Here is a 17,586-nt window from a genome sequence, read left to right on the forward strand (position 1 = left end):
AAGCACTAGTGTATGATTTTGCGGTGTGTTCTCAGAGGAATCATCTGGCCTGAATGTGAAAAAGACCCACTGGTTGGTGATCGACTTCAGAAGGAAGACGATGGTTACGTGGCTGGCATCTATAATAGGACAGGATGTTGATGTGGTGGTGGAGTGCAAGCACCACTGACAGCAGGCTGAACTGGAAGACCAACACAGCGGCTGTAGACAAGAAGAGTATGAGCAGTCTGCTTACTAATGAATTGGAGACTTTTTAGCATATACAGTAAAACTGGATAAGCGCACTCGCTAGATGCCTAAATGTAAAGTGCCATTCATAATGATTTAACACTGCATGACCGTGATGTTATAGCTAATTGTTGAAGACGGGACAAAATGTCTGCACATTAAACTTCAGGTGGTTTGGGCCCATCAAGCGTTTGTGCTCAGGTGTCTGTAAGTTGATGGTTGGGGCATGTTTAAAGGCTAATCAGGGCTGAACAGTGAAAAAGAGTTATGTGTGTTTTAAGGACAGGAGCTTGACACAGGAAGACTGAAGATGGTCAAGGTGACGACTCATTAATTACTGGGGAAACACTCAGCTTGAATCAATCATAAACATCACTCTTAAACAAAACATGAATATTTGTTTAAGAGTGAAACATCAGTGTTCCTCCAGATGATGTCTGCGTGAGCCTCTTTTTAATAAAACCTTTAAAATATTCAGATTAGTAACAGAAGGTCACTAATGCTTTGCAGGTAGTAGACAAACTTTGTGGTATGAAAAAGATCAACAATTTATTTTTGTTAAAGACAAAACTTTCTTTGTAAAACAGTCAAACTGTACTTTGAATGTTTGAAATATTCAACATGATCATGTAAAACATTAAAACAAAATTTACTCAAACATCTACAGGTGAGTGAAACAGGTAGCAAAGGAACAATGGCAGCAAGCCTGCCTCCGTTTTTATCCACCAGACAACCATTCATCATGTTATACTAAAAATAAATCTCTTTAAATGCAATACCTTAACAACAACAACAACATAACAACATAATAATAATAATATAATAATGACAATAATAACGTTCCCTAATCATGTCTCTTCAAACGTTTACATAAATAGTAAGCGTGTTGATTTTAGAAGTCATTGTAATTAAAGGCCATTCTTCGTTTGCATGAAGACACTGTGCGGCTCGGTATTCTGCTTCCTGCAAAAGAAAAGATGAAAAAATACATTTTTGAAGTAAAACGAACAGCAGAGAAAAGTTCGGCAAGTGCAACATTTTACCGTGTACAGTTTGTCGTTTCCACGACTGATTATTAGTGCCTGATGTTTTCTGCTGTCAAACAACACAATTAAAAAAGAGAAGGTGGTTATAAATTTGCTATTTCATACTATTTATACAGCCGTTAACTATTTGAGCTATAAAAATCTCTTACTTGTTGTATTTCTTGCTGTAGACCAGTCCAAGAATAACTCCAGATGTGATGATGAATACAGCTGATCCAGCTGCAGCATAGAAGAAAGTTACTTCTGCAGAACTGTTTGTGGTGGCATTGACTCCGTCTACATTATTTAAAAACTCTGAAAAGTAAAACAGGTTCTAATCAATTATAAGGGAACATTAGGATGCTACGCATTCTTGCCTGTCATGTAATATTAACTTGTATTAAGTGTGTTGTCATAGATTTAAATTCTGAACATTGTTTTATAATTGGTTTGGTCAGATTAACTGCTTCACATTTTTCATTAAATAAAGCAGTTTGATTTCTTTGACAATTACAGCAGACGTGTCAGTGATAATTATTATTACAATGTTACCACTGCAGAAAATTAACAGAGAAATACATAAAGTGTACATCATAAAAGTTATTAAATAAATCCACAGTTTACCTTCCACAGTTACACTGAGATGAAGCTTTATTGATCCTCCAGTCTGTACACACTCACAGGTGTAGTTCCCGCCGTCCTCTGCTGTTAAACGTGTCAGGTGGAGAAACACAGTCTGATTTTCTGTCATCAGTGTGAACCTGGAGTCACATTCATGCTCAAAGTCGTGTCCATGTTGATACATCAGACTACAGTTTTCTCCTCTGCTCCTCTCTGTTTGAATCTTACACACTATCAGCAGGATAACTTTTGTTGTTTCATTGGTGCACAGTGGAGTGACATCTGGTTCTTTACTAATGGTTTTCACACGGCGCTCCTGGAAAGCTGCAGTACAAAAAAATAAAAGTCAGTTCAGTATGAATTACAGCTGCTAAGTTAGCACTTTGCGTATTAAAAAAATCAAATAAATAAAACATTTAATGGTAAAGGAAATATTCTCCCTCTAAAAAACAACATATATTAACCGTTCAACATCAAAAACGCTCTACATAAGCGATCCTTTAGAAATAAAAGTAACTCATGCACGATACCTTTTCTGCCTGTACAGAACGGCAGCAGAAGCAGAGCAAACCACAGTTTCCATCTACCCATACTGGTCAATACATCTAAACAACTCTTTAACTGCTGCTGGTTGTGTACACTGTACTCTACTGTACTGCAGGGTGGAAGTCAGATACACCCCTTTGCATTTATCTGCAGCTACCCAAGTTCAGAGGACTGAGCTGCTGTCAAATCAGGAAGTACTTTTATGGATTCAAATGTAGCCTCACCCATTATTGTTAGTTTAAAATTATAATTCATGAAGCAAAAACACTGAAGGAAAAACCAAAACGCCAAGAAATGTAAATATTACATGTAATTGATGTGTTACCAAATAACACTCACATTACATCTGTCAGCCAAATCCACCCAAACCCTGCAGTCCTGTAGTGGTTCCACACTCCCACTTAACATCTAAAAGTGACACACCTTTCTCCATCTCTGGAACAGTCTTCCCTCTTTTATAAAGTTTTCCTTTTTTTTAAATTCAATTTGAAGATCTACCTATTTTCAAGTGTCTTTCAGGTCACTTTAAAACCCACCCCAGCAGGGCACATCTTGATCTTTGTAAAACATTTCAAAGCAACAACAGAGGATTAATGCGCACACATATCAAACCCGACACATGCACAGCCTCTGGTAGTTTGTGGTGCTGTACAATCCTCTGGTCTGTGAGATGCAGCTGTGTGGATGAGGTGATTGATTTGGGATTAAAAATACTTTATTAGAAATTCTGTATTTATTAAATGTGATTTTAATCAAACAAACAGACATGAAGCAATATAATAATATAGATTTGTCTGAGATTCACAGTTGTGGAGTTGATGGTTTCACACAGAATTACATAAAATGCAAAAACAAAACAACAGAACAAAAAAGGCCTCTAAGCACATTTTCTGCCCTCTGATTGACATGTTAGTCTATAGGACCCATTTTCTGTACAACAAAATATCTCTCTTTACTTTACAGATATTATAAACAGATATTATCTGCACCTTGTATACTAAATGGATATTGAATACTTCCAACTTAGTACTTGATAGTTTCATAGATTGCATAATCAACATGTAACTCTTTTCCTTCTATTCCCTGAGTATTAATGTACATCACTGTGACATCACAGGTAGCTGGACTGGAGTTAGCATCATGCTGGGGGCGACCTGACGAGATAGTTTGGTAGACATCAGTGGTCGGGTGTTGAAGGCTCATGTAGGGGTCCACTTCATCCTAAACAACATTTCAGATTTAAACATATTTAATATTTATTATAATATTTAATTACAGTGCTGTTTGAAAATAGACACGCTGTCACATGACCCTAAACATTTTGAGAAGTGTGAAACAGAACTACGTCAAACTCACCAAAGTCTGCAGAGTTTCAGATCTGGTTAAGTTAGATGGTCCTGGTTGGTTTTCTCTGTTAGAATGAAAACATCAGAGTTTACAGGGTGAACATTAAATACCTCCAACCTGCTGATGTGGGCATCTCTTCATGCTGCTTTCAAAGAAGCTAAAAAAATCTGACATTTTCAAATCATGAAGCGTTATTTTACAAGTTAAAAAGTTTTCACCTGGGAGGATTTCTCCTCAGGGTGACACAGCACGTTATCCCAACCACAATGATGAGCGTAGCAACAGCAGAGATGATGACGACTGTTGCCATGAACTTCATGCCAGAAAACGTGTCGTCCTCTACTGAACATTGACGCAAAATAAATAAATCAGAGACGATCAACATTATCTTGAAAAGTATAAAAAAGACCAAACAAGCTTACATTCCACTGTGATATTAAGACTTAAAACCTGAGTTTCTCTTTCATATGAGCATTCGCAGGTGTAGTTGCCACTGTCTGCTGCTGTTAAACTGGTCAGGTGGAGAAACACAGTGTGATTCACGTCTATCAGCGTGAACCTGGAGTCACAGCCGCACTTTAATGGCTGCTGTAGTCTGTATAGCTGGCAGCAGGTTTCCCCTGTGTGTCTCTCTGTGCTGATCCAACATTTCACTAAAACCAAAGTCAGGTTCTGACTGGTGCACACTGGAGTGATGTCTGGCCCTTTTCCAGTGGTTTTCACAAGAGTCACTGAGTGAAAAGGACAAAATTAACATTTTACCAACATCAGTACAAAGAGTAGAGTTTTCTATCGTAAACTAGGTTTAGTGCCGTACCTCTGCTGTCAGCGCACAAACACAGCGGCAGAAGAATGAGCCATCCACGTCTCCATCCGTCCATAGAGCCAAGAGATTAAACTCAAGTCTACCTGCTGTTCTTTTAATACTCTGTGTTAAGGCACAGTAACCTGTACGTGACCTGATGTGACGTGGATTGAAACAGAAGTGAACCTGACTGCTTCTACTTTCCTGTTAAAATACATCAGTTCCTATAAGTCTCATATACAGTGATGTGAGTTAAAAGGCTTTCACAGCACTCTACACAGACCTGTGGAAAAAATGAACACACTCTTGCTTTCTCCGTGGGACAGGTTAGCAGTCACGTACTGCTGATCAAATGCACTCTAACAAATAAAGTGTGAGCACTTATATAAAAACAGATGCTTTGACACTTTTCAGGTCGGGATCACTCAGGTTTGTGCTGATACTCTGCCACAATCCTCTCAAGAAATTCACCTCAAGTTCAGATCGTGCGAAAAATGTAAAAACTCGGTTAGCATGTTAAATATTAAAGTTCACGACAGCACAGTTAGAAAAAGACTGAACAAGTATGGCTTGTTTGGAAAGCTTGCCAGGAGAAAAGAAGATGGCAGTGCACCCGCAACTTTGGTAGCAACGTTGCAAAGCTAACCAGCACAAACACCTCACACCAACTGTCAAGCACGGTGTGGGAGGAGATGTTTTGCACTTGTTTTGCAGCCACAGGACCGTGGCACTCTGAATCGACCATGAACCCTTCTGTAGCAAAGTATTCTACAGTCAAATGTGAGGCTGTCTGTACAACAGTTAAAGCTTGGCCCTAACTGGGTCATGCAACAGGAAAATAATCCCAAGCACACCACAAATCGAGACCTAAGCTCAACTTAAATGCAGTGGTAGGACCTTAAGGCCTAAAAGAAAGTCCCCAAACATCAATGAACTTAAGCAACACTGTAAAAATATAAAAATGATTTAAACGACCGATACAGAAAACGATTACTTAGTTATTTCAGCTAGAAGTGTTTCTACAAACTATTTGATGGGGGTGCGTAGGAGTGCAGAGGAGTCCTGAGAAACTCTCTTTTTCACAAAGGCTGATGGGTAAACTTCAACTTCTCAGTTCTCACTTTCAGGTGCATGAATGCAAAAATGTTTCATGTCGGCTCTTATTTAAGTTTCATATAAGACGTCTGTGGTCAATTTAGTTTGTGGTCGACGTTTGGTGATTTTGTTTTTTTGTAAACACGTGCATGTGTGGGAGTAACATCTGACACTGGCCACAACAACACAACTCACACGCAGCAGTGCAAACAGTTAAAAACAGCTGCTTTTAATTTGAATGGATATAAAACCCTAAAAGCAGATCCCATATCTTATTGCATTGAAATTGAGGGCCTAGAGGCACATAGCAAAAGAAATAATGATTTAATGATATAAAGCTTGCTCTGTGGTTTTCTTCCATCGTCTAGTTTAACGAAAAACTAGCTGAAGATATGAACACATCAGTAACAAAAAGAAAAAAACAGAAAAGAAATCGTTGTTTCTTAAAAAGTTATATTCTGATATATGTCAAAACTTTGATCTCTCTTTCTTTTTTCTATTTCCTGTTTCAGCTGGGCGGTCACCGTAGTGATGGCTGCATCTCTATCTGTCGCCTCCTCGCTGTTGTAAGCCTGACGTCGCACAGTCTGGTAGAACTCATCTGACTCCCGGTAAAGGCTTGTGTATGTAGCATCATAATCGATTTTACCCTGTAAAGACATCCAAATGTGTAAGGTTTTTGTGCTCATAAACAAACTTTCCATATATATTTGGCAGCCAGTGACTCACTTTAAAAAACACAAGGTCACATAATAGTTCACACTATGAGCTTATGCACTCGGGCTGTGATCAGGAGACCTGTGCTGCTGAGGTTCGCCCTCTCTCTGTGGGCTTTGGCCAGCTTCATTGCAAGCAGATGTTACATGAGCAATAATGGCTGCTTCCCAACTTCCTTCTGCTTCTGCCAGATTAAAGCTAGCATAAAGGTGGGATTTGGGAAGTGATTGCAAAGAGTATCATCAGCTTAAATTCAAATTGAAGACTGTCACCTTTGACCTGCATGCAGGCGTGACCCCATCTGTGTTTGCTGAGCGAGGATCTCGGTGGCCTGAGCTGCAGGGAACGCAGACTGCAGCTCAACCAACAAGAGCTTGCTTTATATTTATTATGTATTAAGGTGACTATCAGATTTAACGTCTCCACATCATTTTGGTCTAAAAGTTAAGCTTGATTTAGATTAAAACGAGTGTTTAGGGTCAGTGACTTGAATGGAAAACTGAGGTTTCTTTATATTTTGGTGCTTAAACTTTTGGACAGTTGTTGTTCTATTGTAATTACCGAGTGCTCGGTCTCTGTTCATTTTGCACTTGACTGTCCATTGATTTGCTCGCTGCGTCTCTTATGAGTTTTCCTCGGCCTCTTCATGCCCTGTTAGCTGACATTACCATCCGCCTCACAGTGAAGCTTGGCTTTTGTTCTGCTCCGTACTCGCGTTTGTGTCTGACTTTAAGCCAAATCGTGACATTTCGAGCATTTTAAAGGTAAATAAAGGTTTCCACATAATTAAGCTGGAAAAAATGTTTCATGTCCTGCTATAAGTGTTGTTGCGAAACCTGAATCATACTGAAAGTCTGAGCTGTTCGCTTTACCAAAGTCCCCCTGGTCTTTCTCTCTCACTACTGACCCTGAACGGAAAGAAAAATCCCTTTGACTCTCAGTTCTCTGTCTCTAAGATGTGCATCCTTTAAAAGACATCCTCGTTTGTCTTAAGTGGGCTCCTCCAAAGCATTATGCTCTAAACACTGGCAGCATAACTGTCAGGCAGCGTTTTTGAGAGTGTCAAACATTCATGAGGTTTTATCGCTTAGTGCCAAGTGTAACTTTTTTTTTGTTACACCATCTCTCTGAATAATAAGTGCACTGTTGCAGTGACATGTGCACATGGTGAAGTGCCAGCTGCCAACTAACTGAGAGGATTTTCAAGTGGTTTCATTTCCCAACTTATATTTTCTGACTTATACAGAATTTATGCATCGCTCCAAGTGTTTTATGTTGCATTGGATAAGAGGGCCAGCTAGATTTCTAAATGTATAGTTTGTAGGAATGCACACAATAAATTGGATTTTTTTTACTGTGTTACAAGAACGCAGAACAACAGAATAAAGAACAAGAGGATTCACTTACTATTGACACAGGTGGCTCTTTCCTTGTAGGGTATCTGTGAACAAAAGTGACAGTTAGAGCCATGCTTCAGTGAAACAGATGAGGTAATCCTAAATCTATTACAGGTTCAGTTACATACAGTTTGATTGAAATTAGTGTCTAATGTTCTCTCTAATCGTCACAATTAAATCATCTTTACAAACTAAAATTGTTTGATTACTGATTGTCCAGTTGTTTAAGTTACAGTTCTTTTCTCTGTGTGTTGTAAACACAAACTGCTTAAATTTAAAGTGCAAGAAACAAATTTTCACCTGCAGCGATTTTGTCTCAGGATAAATCCGAGGACAACTCCGACTACGATGACAATTCCAGTACATATACAAATCACAGTGATAGACATCAGCTGCCTCACTGGAGAAGTGTGAGCTTCTAGAAAAAAATCACAAAAGAAAAAGTTAGAAAATGTAGAAAAACAGAGCAAAACCAGACTTTAGACATTACCTCCAGTTTTAATGTTAGGATCAGTACAAGAGCTAATGTCCCTCAATTCGTTTTCATTTTAGCCATGATTCAAAAGAATGAGTCTGTGATGCAGGTCCGATTTATTCAACAGCAGTCTGCGCACAACTCGAACAGCAGCACAGGAGGCAAACAGAAACAGGTATGAGAGAAAGAACAAAGCAAACACGCACCTTCAGCCGAGACAAGGAGATGGATAATATCTGTCCCATTGCTACGGGAACACTCACAGGTGGACTTCCCACTATCCTCTGCTGTTAAATTGATCATCTGGAGAAACACGACTCGGTTTTCTTTTACCAGCCTGAACCTGGAGTCGCACTCGTTCTCAAAGCCCCGTCCATGTTGATACTGCAGACGACAGCCTTTAGGCCTGTTCCCTTTTGTCTTTATCGTGCACACTATCCAAATGTAATCCACTCTAGACTTGGAGCAAAGTGGAGTGACATCTTTTTGTTCCCCAATGGTTCTCATGATCGTCTCTGCAATTAAAGAAGATGTAATGAAGATCTGTTTGGCCTAATTGCGCCAACCGTCTCCAAAAAAGGGGTTAAAGGCTACTTTAAGAACAATAGGTCAGTGCTATAGTCTGCTGTTATTCTACAAGACTTTAAAACTGATTGGATGTGTGTAATCATACAGTACCTTCAGTGTCAAAACTCAAAGACAGAGGCAGAAACAGAGCAAACCACAAAGCCCTCTGGTCCATAGCTGCAGCAATGTCCAAACAAATCAAGACGTTATACCCAGAAGAAAACGAAACCTGCTGAATGCAATCCTTTAACACACTAATCATCAAACCACAAGAGAAAAAGTATCAAGTAGAAGTGGAGTCAAGGTAGAAGTGCCGAGACAGGGAAGCGCAACAAGCAACTGCTTCTAATTGTCAAGTAACATTCAGCCAATGACTAAACTGGAGGGTCTTCATTTTAATCACAACATTAGTGCTAAAGCACATTGGCCACAGTGTTTATACTCCTCAGAGGCTTTCACATCAAAGGTTTTAGATATAAGGATATAATAATGTATCATAATAACCCTTTACACCTTTAAAAAATATTTTTGAAGTCTCAGATGAACGCTAACAGCCACGTTTCGTCACAGCGGAAAGCTCTGCTGGTTTGTTTTGCCAACCTTTTACATGGGATTCTTGATGTAATCCCAAAGGGATCTGTGCTTCCTCCTGGAACTTAACTGAGGTGCTGGTCAACCAAATGTGTAACCCACACGTGACCTATTACACCGTGTCATGATCTCTTTAACAGACACTCAACGCACCCTTACTGCTTCTGATTGTCAAAGATAGCAGCGAGATGCTGCTAATCATCAACTGATCATCAGCACGTGTGAGGGCCTCTATAAAAGGGGGCTTTGCTGGTCTGGAGCATTCAGGTGTGTTTTAATACATTATGTTCTCATGAGGTCTGTGACAAAAAGTGTTACATCTCAGACGCCACAGGCCTCAAGTATCATGTTAAACGTTAAAGTTCGTGAAAGAAAAGACAGCGAGTATGGCTTGATTGGAAGTGTTTCCTTAAAACAAGCCCCTCTTTTCAAAGAGCAGAGCAGCTTGGGTTAGCTTTGCAAACTTGCATCTCAGCAAACCACAAGACATCTGGAACAAAGATCAAAGTGAAGATGTTTGGTCATAATGCACAGCACCACGTTCGGCTAAAATTAAACGAGCATATCACCACAAACACCTCATATCAACTGTCAGCACGGTGGCGGGGGGGTGATGACTTGGGCTTGTTGCAGGCACACGACCTTACCTTGGGTACATTACCTTGGGTTGACCTTGAACTCTGCTGTGTACCAAAGTATACTCGAGTCGAATGTGAGGCCACCTGTCTGACAGCTAAAGCCTCGCTCAACCTGAGTCATCTAACAGGACAATGATCCCAAGCACAACTCAGCAGCAAATCTACAACGGAAAGTAAAGAATGAGGTGTCGCAATGACCCAGTCCAAATCCAGACCTCTAATCTTGTATGAAAGCTGCATTAAAACATCCTCAGCTACAAGCAGACAGTTGAAAACTGAAACTGCGACAGAGACAGGTAAACAGACAGAAATGTAAAATTAGACACCAGACCAAACAAGCAAAGGCACAGAGCGGCTGTTGCTGTTGTCTTCAGTATAGATCTGAAAGGTTGTCACTGCGGTAAATGTGCATGTGATGATATAGTTGAATGATATGGTCAAGTAGTGAACAAATGGAACTAGGTCAAAACATCACAGTAATGCATGCTAGCTGCTATTACATTTCTGCTTTCAGCTACTATTAATAAACAGAATCATGTACAGGATTGTGTTAATGCAACGCTACATGTATTACAGAAAGAAGCACGTTAAAGTCAAAGTGGCTGTCTGGGACAGATGTTGCTCCTGAGCGAAGCATGCAGGCTTCAAATGATGAGCAAAGCACAAATGGGACGGAGACAGAAGCAGCGTTTAGGGTCAAACATTAGAAAACTATTCTCTGTAGAGATCACTGTGTGGGAAAATCTCAGTAAATCAACAGTTTTTTAAAATACTCAGACCAACCAATCTGACACCAACAATCATGCCAAGTTCAAAATCCCTTAGATCGTCTTTCTTTACCATTTTGATGCTCAGTGTGGACTTCAGCAGGCCATCTTGATCGTGTCTACATGCCTAAATGCGCCAAGCTGCTGTAATGTTATTTGCTGATCAGCTACTTGCATAAATGAGCAGTTGAACATGTACCTAATAAAAAAATAGAGCAGCATGGACTATAAGGCTCGCAGTGAATAATGGTCAGGTTACAACAGATGTTTTGATGGAGGCGTTTGTATCATAACAGCTGCACCATCAGCTGAAAGCAAACAAGTCATGAGCCTTTTTAACAGGATGCAACAGATAGCACCCCAGAGCGAGACCCCCTCCTACACAGACAGTGGCAATGATAGTCCATTGTTCCAAGATGCAAGATGCTTTAGCAGAGGCAAGGCTATGTGCACATAAGGAGGGGGCGGTAATACTCCAAAACATACGAAGCTTACAAGAACTTCATAGGAAGAAAGCAAAATAAGAACAAAACCGCAGCTTCAGGAGCCTCTCATAGTTTCAGGTGTGGGTTTTTGTGGCCTCCTCTTTGTGCCGTTTGCTCTTGTTTGTTAGTAATGCTGGTTAGATCGCTGTCTGATAATGGCTTTTCTTTTTCATCTGAGAAATGCAACCAAAAAAGAAAAAAGGGGGAAAGCAAAGCTCAAAATCAAGTATAACAGATGCTGCCTGACCAGCTTCACCCTTGTTCTATACATTGTTGTGGGTGACACATAAACAATTATCTCTGGGACCTGCCAGCAGAAGGAGAAGAAAAGGCAATCGCAGATATGATTACAAACACTACAGATATCGGAACATAAATCATGCATCACTGGACACAATTAAGTTCTCATTAATTGTGTCGACTTTTGACACTTTGGGGATGAGGCAATGAAATTAATCCAGTTGTTGAATGATAAAATAATAATCCAAACTACTAATCCTCTTCTGTGCGATTCACGAGGTATTATCACTCAGTCAGCAGCATGGGGTGATATTTAAGGAAGCGTTGACAACATATTTGATGATATCCAGAACCACCGAAATAGAAAATGAAGTACTTATTATTCTTTTTGCTTGTTCTGTTAACACATCCATGTGAACAACACTGAAAAGACACATCTGTCTTTTTGCATTTCCTCTGAAAGCTTTGAAGCCTGAAGCCAATGCATGACCCACTTATACAGTCAGACATCTCAGCAGCACTCAAACACTCTCTTCGGCTCTTACACCCCCTTACTCAAATATGACAGCGTCCTCGCTTGTATAAGGTCACGTGTGGCATTTCTACAACTCTGCGATCAAATCTTTATTTCCAAATCATATTTAAGTTCATTCAAATTACTCCAAACTTTATTTTAAATCAGAATCTTTTATTGTCATTAAGACAAAAGCACAACAAAATGATATCCTGATTCATTCAAAAGCAAGGAAAGCAAATCTAACTATTGACAAAAATAGAAAATTAAACTCTTTCTAATAAATAAATAGATATGTGTATATACTGTGGCTTGCAAAAGTATTCGGCCCCCTTGAACTTTCCCACATTTTGTCACATTACAGCCACAAACATGAATCAATGTTATTGGAATTCCAGGTGAGAGACCAACACAAAGTGGTGCACACGTGAGAAGTGGAGTGGCAAGATCTGAAAACTGCTGTTCACAAACGCTGCCCATCTAATCTGACTGAGCTGGAGCTGTTTCAAAGAAGAATGGGCAAAGATTTCAGTCTGTAGATGTGCAAAGCTGGTAGAGACAGACCCTAAAAGACTGGCAGCTGGAACTGCAGCAAAAGCTGGTTCTACAAAGTATTGACTCAGGGGGCTGAATAATTACACACACCCCACTTTGCAGTTATTTATTTGTAAAAAATGTTTGGAATCATGTCTGATGTTCGTTCCACTTCTCACGTGTGCACCACTTTGTGTTGGTCTTTCACCTGGAATTCCAATAACATTGATTCATGTTTGTGGCTGTAATGTGACAAAATGTGGGAAAGTTCAAGGCGGCCGAATACTTCTGCATGCCGCTGTAAGTTACTGCTTGAGTCATTGTTGATTGCAAAGTTCATGAATTCATGAAAAAATTAACTTGGTGTGTTGCTGCTCTGCCTGCATGCATGTAACAGCATGTCCTTGTGCATAATGTGAATTAAAATGCTGCATCTAGTCACATAAATAAATTCAGTGTACGTAATACTGCTTTTCAAAATAAAAGCAATTTATGGAAGAATGAAAAATATTTATTATCGCTTTGAAAAAATAATAAATGCCTATTTTGTCCTTTTGTAACCGCACAATCACGCAAAACGTCCTTACATATAATTCAGTACCAGTGCAGACACTGGTCTATCTAACGGCAGCCCCAAAAGTCAATCCTGATGGACTCACATGTTGAATAGCCCCACTAACCACCATCAGAAATCATGTGCAACACCTTGGATTTTGCTAGCTTGCTGAATACATGAGTTGCATCTGCAGGCTACTAACCAACCCGCAACCCTTAGCTGACAGCGTATAACGCCACGCTTTCATGCAAGACCTCTGTCTCAATATGGCCGCGACAACAGTGTACTTTAACTGGATGAATTTCAAGTGTGTCCCTAGTGAACATAACTGGCCCTGAAGCATAAGCAAACTGATAAGCAGGTTGGAGCCCCCCAAGAGCACAGGAAAGATCTATAAATGTGTATTTATTGTGTATGTGTTATATTTATAGTAGAATGTAAAATATGGCGGCCTTTCTGTGTGGCGTGCATGTTCTCTCCATGTTTGAGTGGGTTTCTCTCAGTCCACAGACATGCACTTAGTGGGGTTAGTTGAATTGTTGATTCTAAATAACCCATAGGTGCGACTGGTTGTCCATCTTTTTGCATCTGGCAGTCAGTCCAGAGTGTACCCTGCTTCTCGACCTGTGGCAGCTGGGATAGGCTCCAGCCCCCTGAGACCCTGATAAGGATAAGCAGAAGAGAATGGAAGGATTTTAAGAGACTGACAATTTAATGCTACTAGTTTAATCATTTTCATTGTCAGAGCTGGGGTCACATGCATGCACAAAGACACACAAGATGTGTGTCTTTGTGGCTGAAAACAAAAAAAGGAAAAAGAAAAAAAGCAGCAGAATAAATTTCAGTGAACCGTTTTGAAACTGCACCATCTGCTGGGTCATTTTATTTCAGTCCAGCACAGTAAGTCACAATAATGTTTGTGCCAGATGTATTATGAGCAAGAACGGACACTATATAGTCAACATTGTTCATCGGCATTTGCATTTCAAAGGTGTTTTCACCCACCTGCCTCCCAATTGCATGTCGCTGTACATGGATGATCTGCTAGTCAGATGCTGATTGGTTGACAAGTTGACCAGAATAGGGAAAGAAGTATAAGTGGAGTTTATGGGGGATGGAGAAACCTGAAAGTACAGTGGCTGTAGTGGGCATTGTTGTTAACACTCAGTTTCATTTCATAACTTTGCATGTTAGACCAACAATAGCACAAGCAACACTTCCTCCATCTGACAACAAGCACTGTCTTCAAGTAGATTTGGCCTTCACACTGCACCTGCTGAAGCATAAAAGAAGCGTTAAATGTGGGGCGGTCCCTGAGGCCTGGCATGGTCTCGCAAACAGCTTTTAGATGAGGGACGAGAATAAGGGCAAGTGCACAAATGACATCAACAAAAACAAATAAAAACCTCTAAATTATTTCCTTTACTTACCTTATTTACTTCGTGACAAAACACCTTAGAGTTTCACAATGTTGTAGTGAGATTTTGCAATTGTATTAGATGAATAAATGTGTAATTTAAAAAAAACAGCAAAGCGAGTGTCTCTCGTGTAAAGCTAATAATTCAAAACCAGCGAAATAAACTAATCTTACCGTTTTACTAGCATAAAAAGGAAAGAATGAATAAATTCACCAATAAATGTAATATGCAGCGGCGTTTTTATTGTCACGTGCGACGTCCAACTGTTGAACGTGGGTGCATGTTCGCACAGGATCCACTGGGTGGCGCCAAATAGCCAGCAGTTATTGTGCAGGGACTCAAAGGATGCTGGGAAATTTTCTCCGAGGAAGTAAGATGAGATGCTAAAGTAGCTGGCTCCACAGAGGTAAGAGTTTGATAATGTGAGGCATCTATCGGGTCACAACGCTTACACTGACACATTAATGATGTGAAAAGTCGGAGTGTGTTGTTGGCGTGTGGCTGGGTGAAAAGTGACGTACGTAGCGTCCATTTTTGTTTGCCAGGTGTCAGCACGCGCCTCGCTAACCCGCAATGTGTTTATGAGAGTTTCTCAAACACGTGCGGTGTTTACTTTACTCTCTGTTGGCTGGTTTGCCTTCGTAAACCACTTTGTTCATAAATTGCAGGTTTACCGATGACGAAACATTAACAAAGAGGAACGTCTCAGAAGTTGCAGCTGTCTGCAGTCATGGTGAGTACACTGAGATAGAAATGCTTTTATTTTGTAGGATCACGCCACTTATTGTACCCTCAACTGACAGACGAGGCTTTTTCAGGAGCACTCTTTAGCTCATGTTCTTGCATGCTAATCACTGCGATCACTCAGAGAGGACATTTTCAAATGATCAAGCTGAGAAGACCTTTGCTCATCTCTCTCATCAGCAGGAGGACATAAGCACTGTGATGTCCTGGTTTTCCAGCCCGGTGTACAGCCGATACTGGCAGCACTATCGGCAGGCCATGGCATGGCATCAGAGGCACAGGCGCGCCTACAGAAAGGCCTTGGAGGCTGCCTACGGCCCCTGCTGCTACCAGGAGGAGGGGCCCGGTGACCGGCCTCGCTATGCTGACTGGAGCAACAGTGAAGACGAGGCGGACGATGCAGAGGAAAGTAGCTCGGAAAGCGAGATTGAGTGCGATGTGAGCAACATGGAGATCAGCGAGGAGCTCCGGCAGTACTTCGCTCAGACTGAGCGACACAGGGAGGAGCTCAGTAAGTAAACAAAGGGGAGCAGGTGCTTTAAAAGGTCAATTTTTAAAAGCGCAGCCTCTCCAGATGTTTAGTCTAAGGTGAGGAGCCTGTCTGGTATGTGTCCAAAGATGGTCCGTGTTGTCGTTCTTGCAGAGAAGCAGCAGCAGATGGAGGCGGAGCAGCAGGGCAGCTACGTGCCGGCCGATCAGGACCTACACAGCTTCTCGTTGCGGAGCAGTGTCGCCCCTCCCTTGGAGCGACCCGGCGAAAGACGCACGGCCGAGATGAAGAAGCTGTACGGCGGGGATGCGGCCAAGATCATGGCCATGGAGGCGGCGATGCAACTCAATTTCGAAAGAAACTGTGACCTGAAGCAGCCCAAGTACTGGCCCGTGATCCCGCTGAAGCTATGACGCCGTAAACAGTTTGATCTGGAGACGATCCATGCTCTGATCCCTCTGCGAGCTGCTGATGTAGAACTAACGGGTTTAGGAGGTTTGAAGTTATTTCAAGGAAGAGAACAAAACTTCTGCTCGGCCAAACACGAACATCCCCGACCTGTCGGCTGCTGCTCCAGATTAAAAACCTCTGGCTGTGGCAGTACGAAACACCTCCTCGAGGTTTACCCTACCGCATAAATTGGTTTTTAATTTATGGCATGAAACACCAGCACTTAGTCCCCCAAAACATCCTGTTGGTTCGGCGCTAAAAAGTGAGAAGCAGCGTGAGCGGAGGGTCAGAGTTGCAGTAAATTTGCCCCCACAGGTGATGCAAATGTATTCAAACAGCCTGCGCCTGTGTTTCCTCCTAATCTCTTTTTGTTTACCCTCTGGCTCGGTGATGTTTCATGCTGCAGTAGCTCCTCTTATGCCTGTCAACTTAGTTTAACCACAAAAAACATTGTCAGCCCCACGTCCTCCCCCTCCCTCCCCTCCCTGTGTTCAGATTTGGGAGCGTTCCTGCATGGCTGCCTCTGCCTACACAACAAGAGTGATTTGTTGTTGCTACTTCTAAAGTGCGGTTCTCCGATTCTGACATTTCACTGGCTTCAAAGCCACTCGTGTGAGTTCTCTGGGGGAGGGGGGTGTTGACTATTCTGTTTTATCTTGTTTGTGTTTGCACCAAGCTGCTCCGTTTTTTTTAAACGGGAGGATGTGTATTTTATATGATTTCTGTTTGTAATAAAGTGTTTTCTGTCCACATGAAACTTCCTTTGCTTTCAGTAATTTTTAGTGGCATCGCTGTGAGATGGAAATCCGATTATATAACTGCTCTTCAGCACATTTCTGTACTCAGAAATAAAACTGTGTAATTCAAGTTGGTTGGTTGGTTGTTTAATTAGAATTTTTATTTTCTCAACATACATTAAAGCTTTTAGTGTCAGACTTGGAAGATTTATTTCTGAATTTTTGGGGTAGTGGATGCAAATGCAGTTTTATTTTTCATTAAATGTAATGATTTAATTATTAAGTGTTGACACTAAAAAAAAAATGCTGTCATTTTGTGTTTTTCTTACTTATCAAAAAAGAAAAAGGAAGTGAAACTGTGATGCTAGCACTTTCAGTACTCTGTATTCAGCTGCTCAGAAGGGACGTTTGGTATTTCAGTCCTCTGATTCCCCTCTGCGGGGTCATGAGATAAATCGGATGGGTCGCGAGATTAACGGGAGCGGAGACGAGAAAAACGAAAGTTCTTACTTGTTGGGCTTTTCTCTAATCTTTTTGTGAAAGTACTGGATACTTTTTTCCCCTCACTGAGCTTCTAAAGAGCTTTTAAGCACCTTGAG

At 41.0% G+C, this 17,586-nt stretch overlaps 1 protein-coding gene and 1 long non-coding RNA gene across 6 annotated transcripts; one reads left to right on the forward strand and one right to left on the reverse strand.

The window, feature by feature from the left end:
* Nucleotides 1–344: 344 nt before the first annotated feature.
* On the reverse strand, nt 345–12,322 carry LOC120733250. Its single transcript, XR_005695766.1, has 13 exons — nt 8,935–12,322; nt 8,463–8,771; nt 8,082–8,199; nt 7,792–7,825; nt 4,585–6,317; nt 4,190–4,498; nt 3,986–4,109; nt 3,777–3,831; nt 2,405–3,641; nt 1,878–2,198; nt 1,424–1,568; nt 1,272–1,323; nt 345–1,191 (listed from the first exon to the last, which is right to left on the reverse strand). It is a non-coding gene; the product is annotated as an uncharacterized LOC120733250 (long non-coding RNA).
* Nucleotides 12,323–14,857: 2,535 nt separating this feature from the next.
* On the forward strand, nt 14,858–17,188 carry gemin8 (gem (nuclear organelle) associated protein 8). 5 transcript variants are annotated; one of them, XM_040031326.1, is made up of 4 exons: nt 14,858–14,972; nt 15,235–15,313; nt 15,491–15,821; nt 15,954–17,188. In XM_040031326.1, exons 3-4 carry the CDS (start codon nt 15,512–15,514, stop codon nt 16,211–16,213), a joined length of 570 nt encoding a protein of 189 aa, XP_039887260.1. In that variant the 5' UTR covers nt 14,858–14,972; nt 15,235–15,313; nt 15,491–15,511; the 3' UTR covers nt 16,214–17,188. The 5 variants fall into 5 exon arrangements, with proteins under 5 accessions (XP_039887260.1, XP_039887255.1, XP_039887258.1 ...); XM_040031321.1 differs by having other exon boundaries at nt 15,235–15,299; XM_040031324.1 differs by having other exon boundaries at nt 15,235–15,299; nt 15,494–15,821.
* The last annotated feature ends 398 nt before the right edge of the window (nt 17,189–17,586 follow it).

The sequence above is a fragment of the Simochromis diagramma genome, unplaced genomic scaffold, assembly GCF_900408965.1.
Source record: "Simochromis diagramma unplaced genomic scaffold, fSimDia1.1 OVJJ01000235.1, whole genome shotgun sequence".
NCBI lineage: Eukaryota > Metazoa > Chordata > Actinopteri > Cichliformes > Cichlidae > Simochromis > Simochromis diagramma.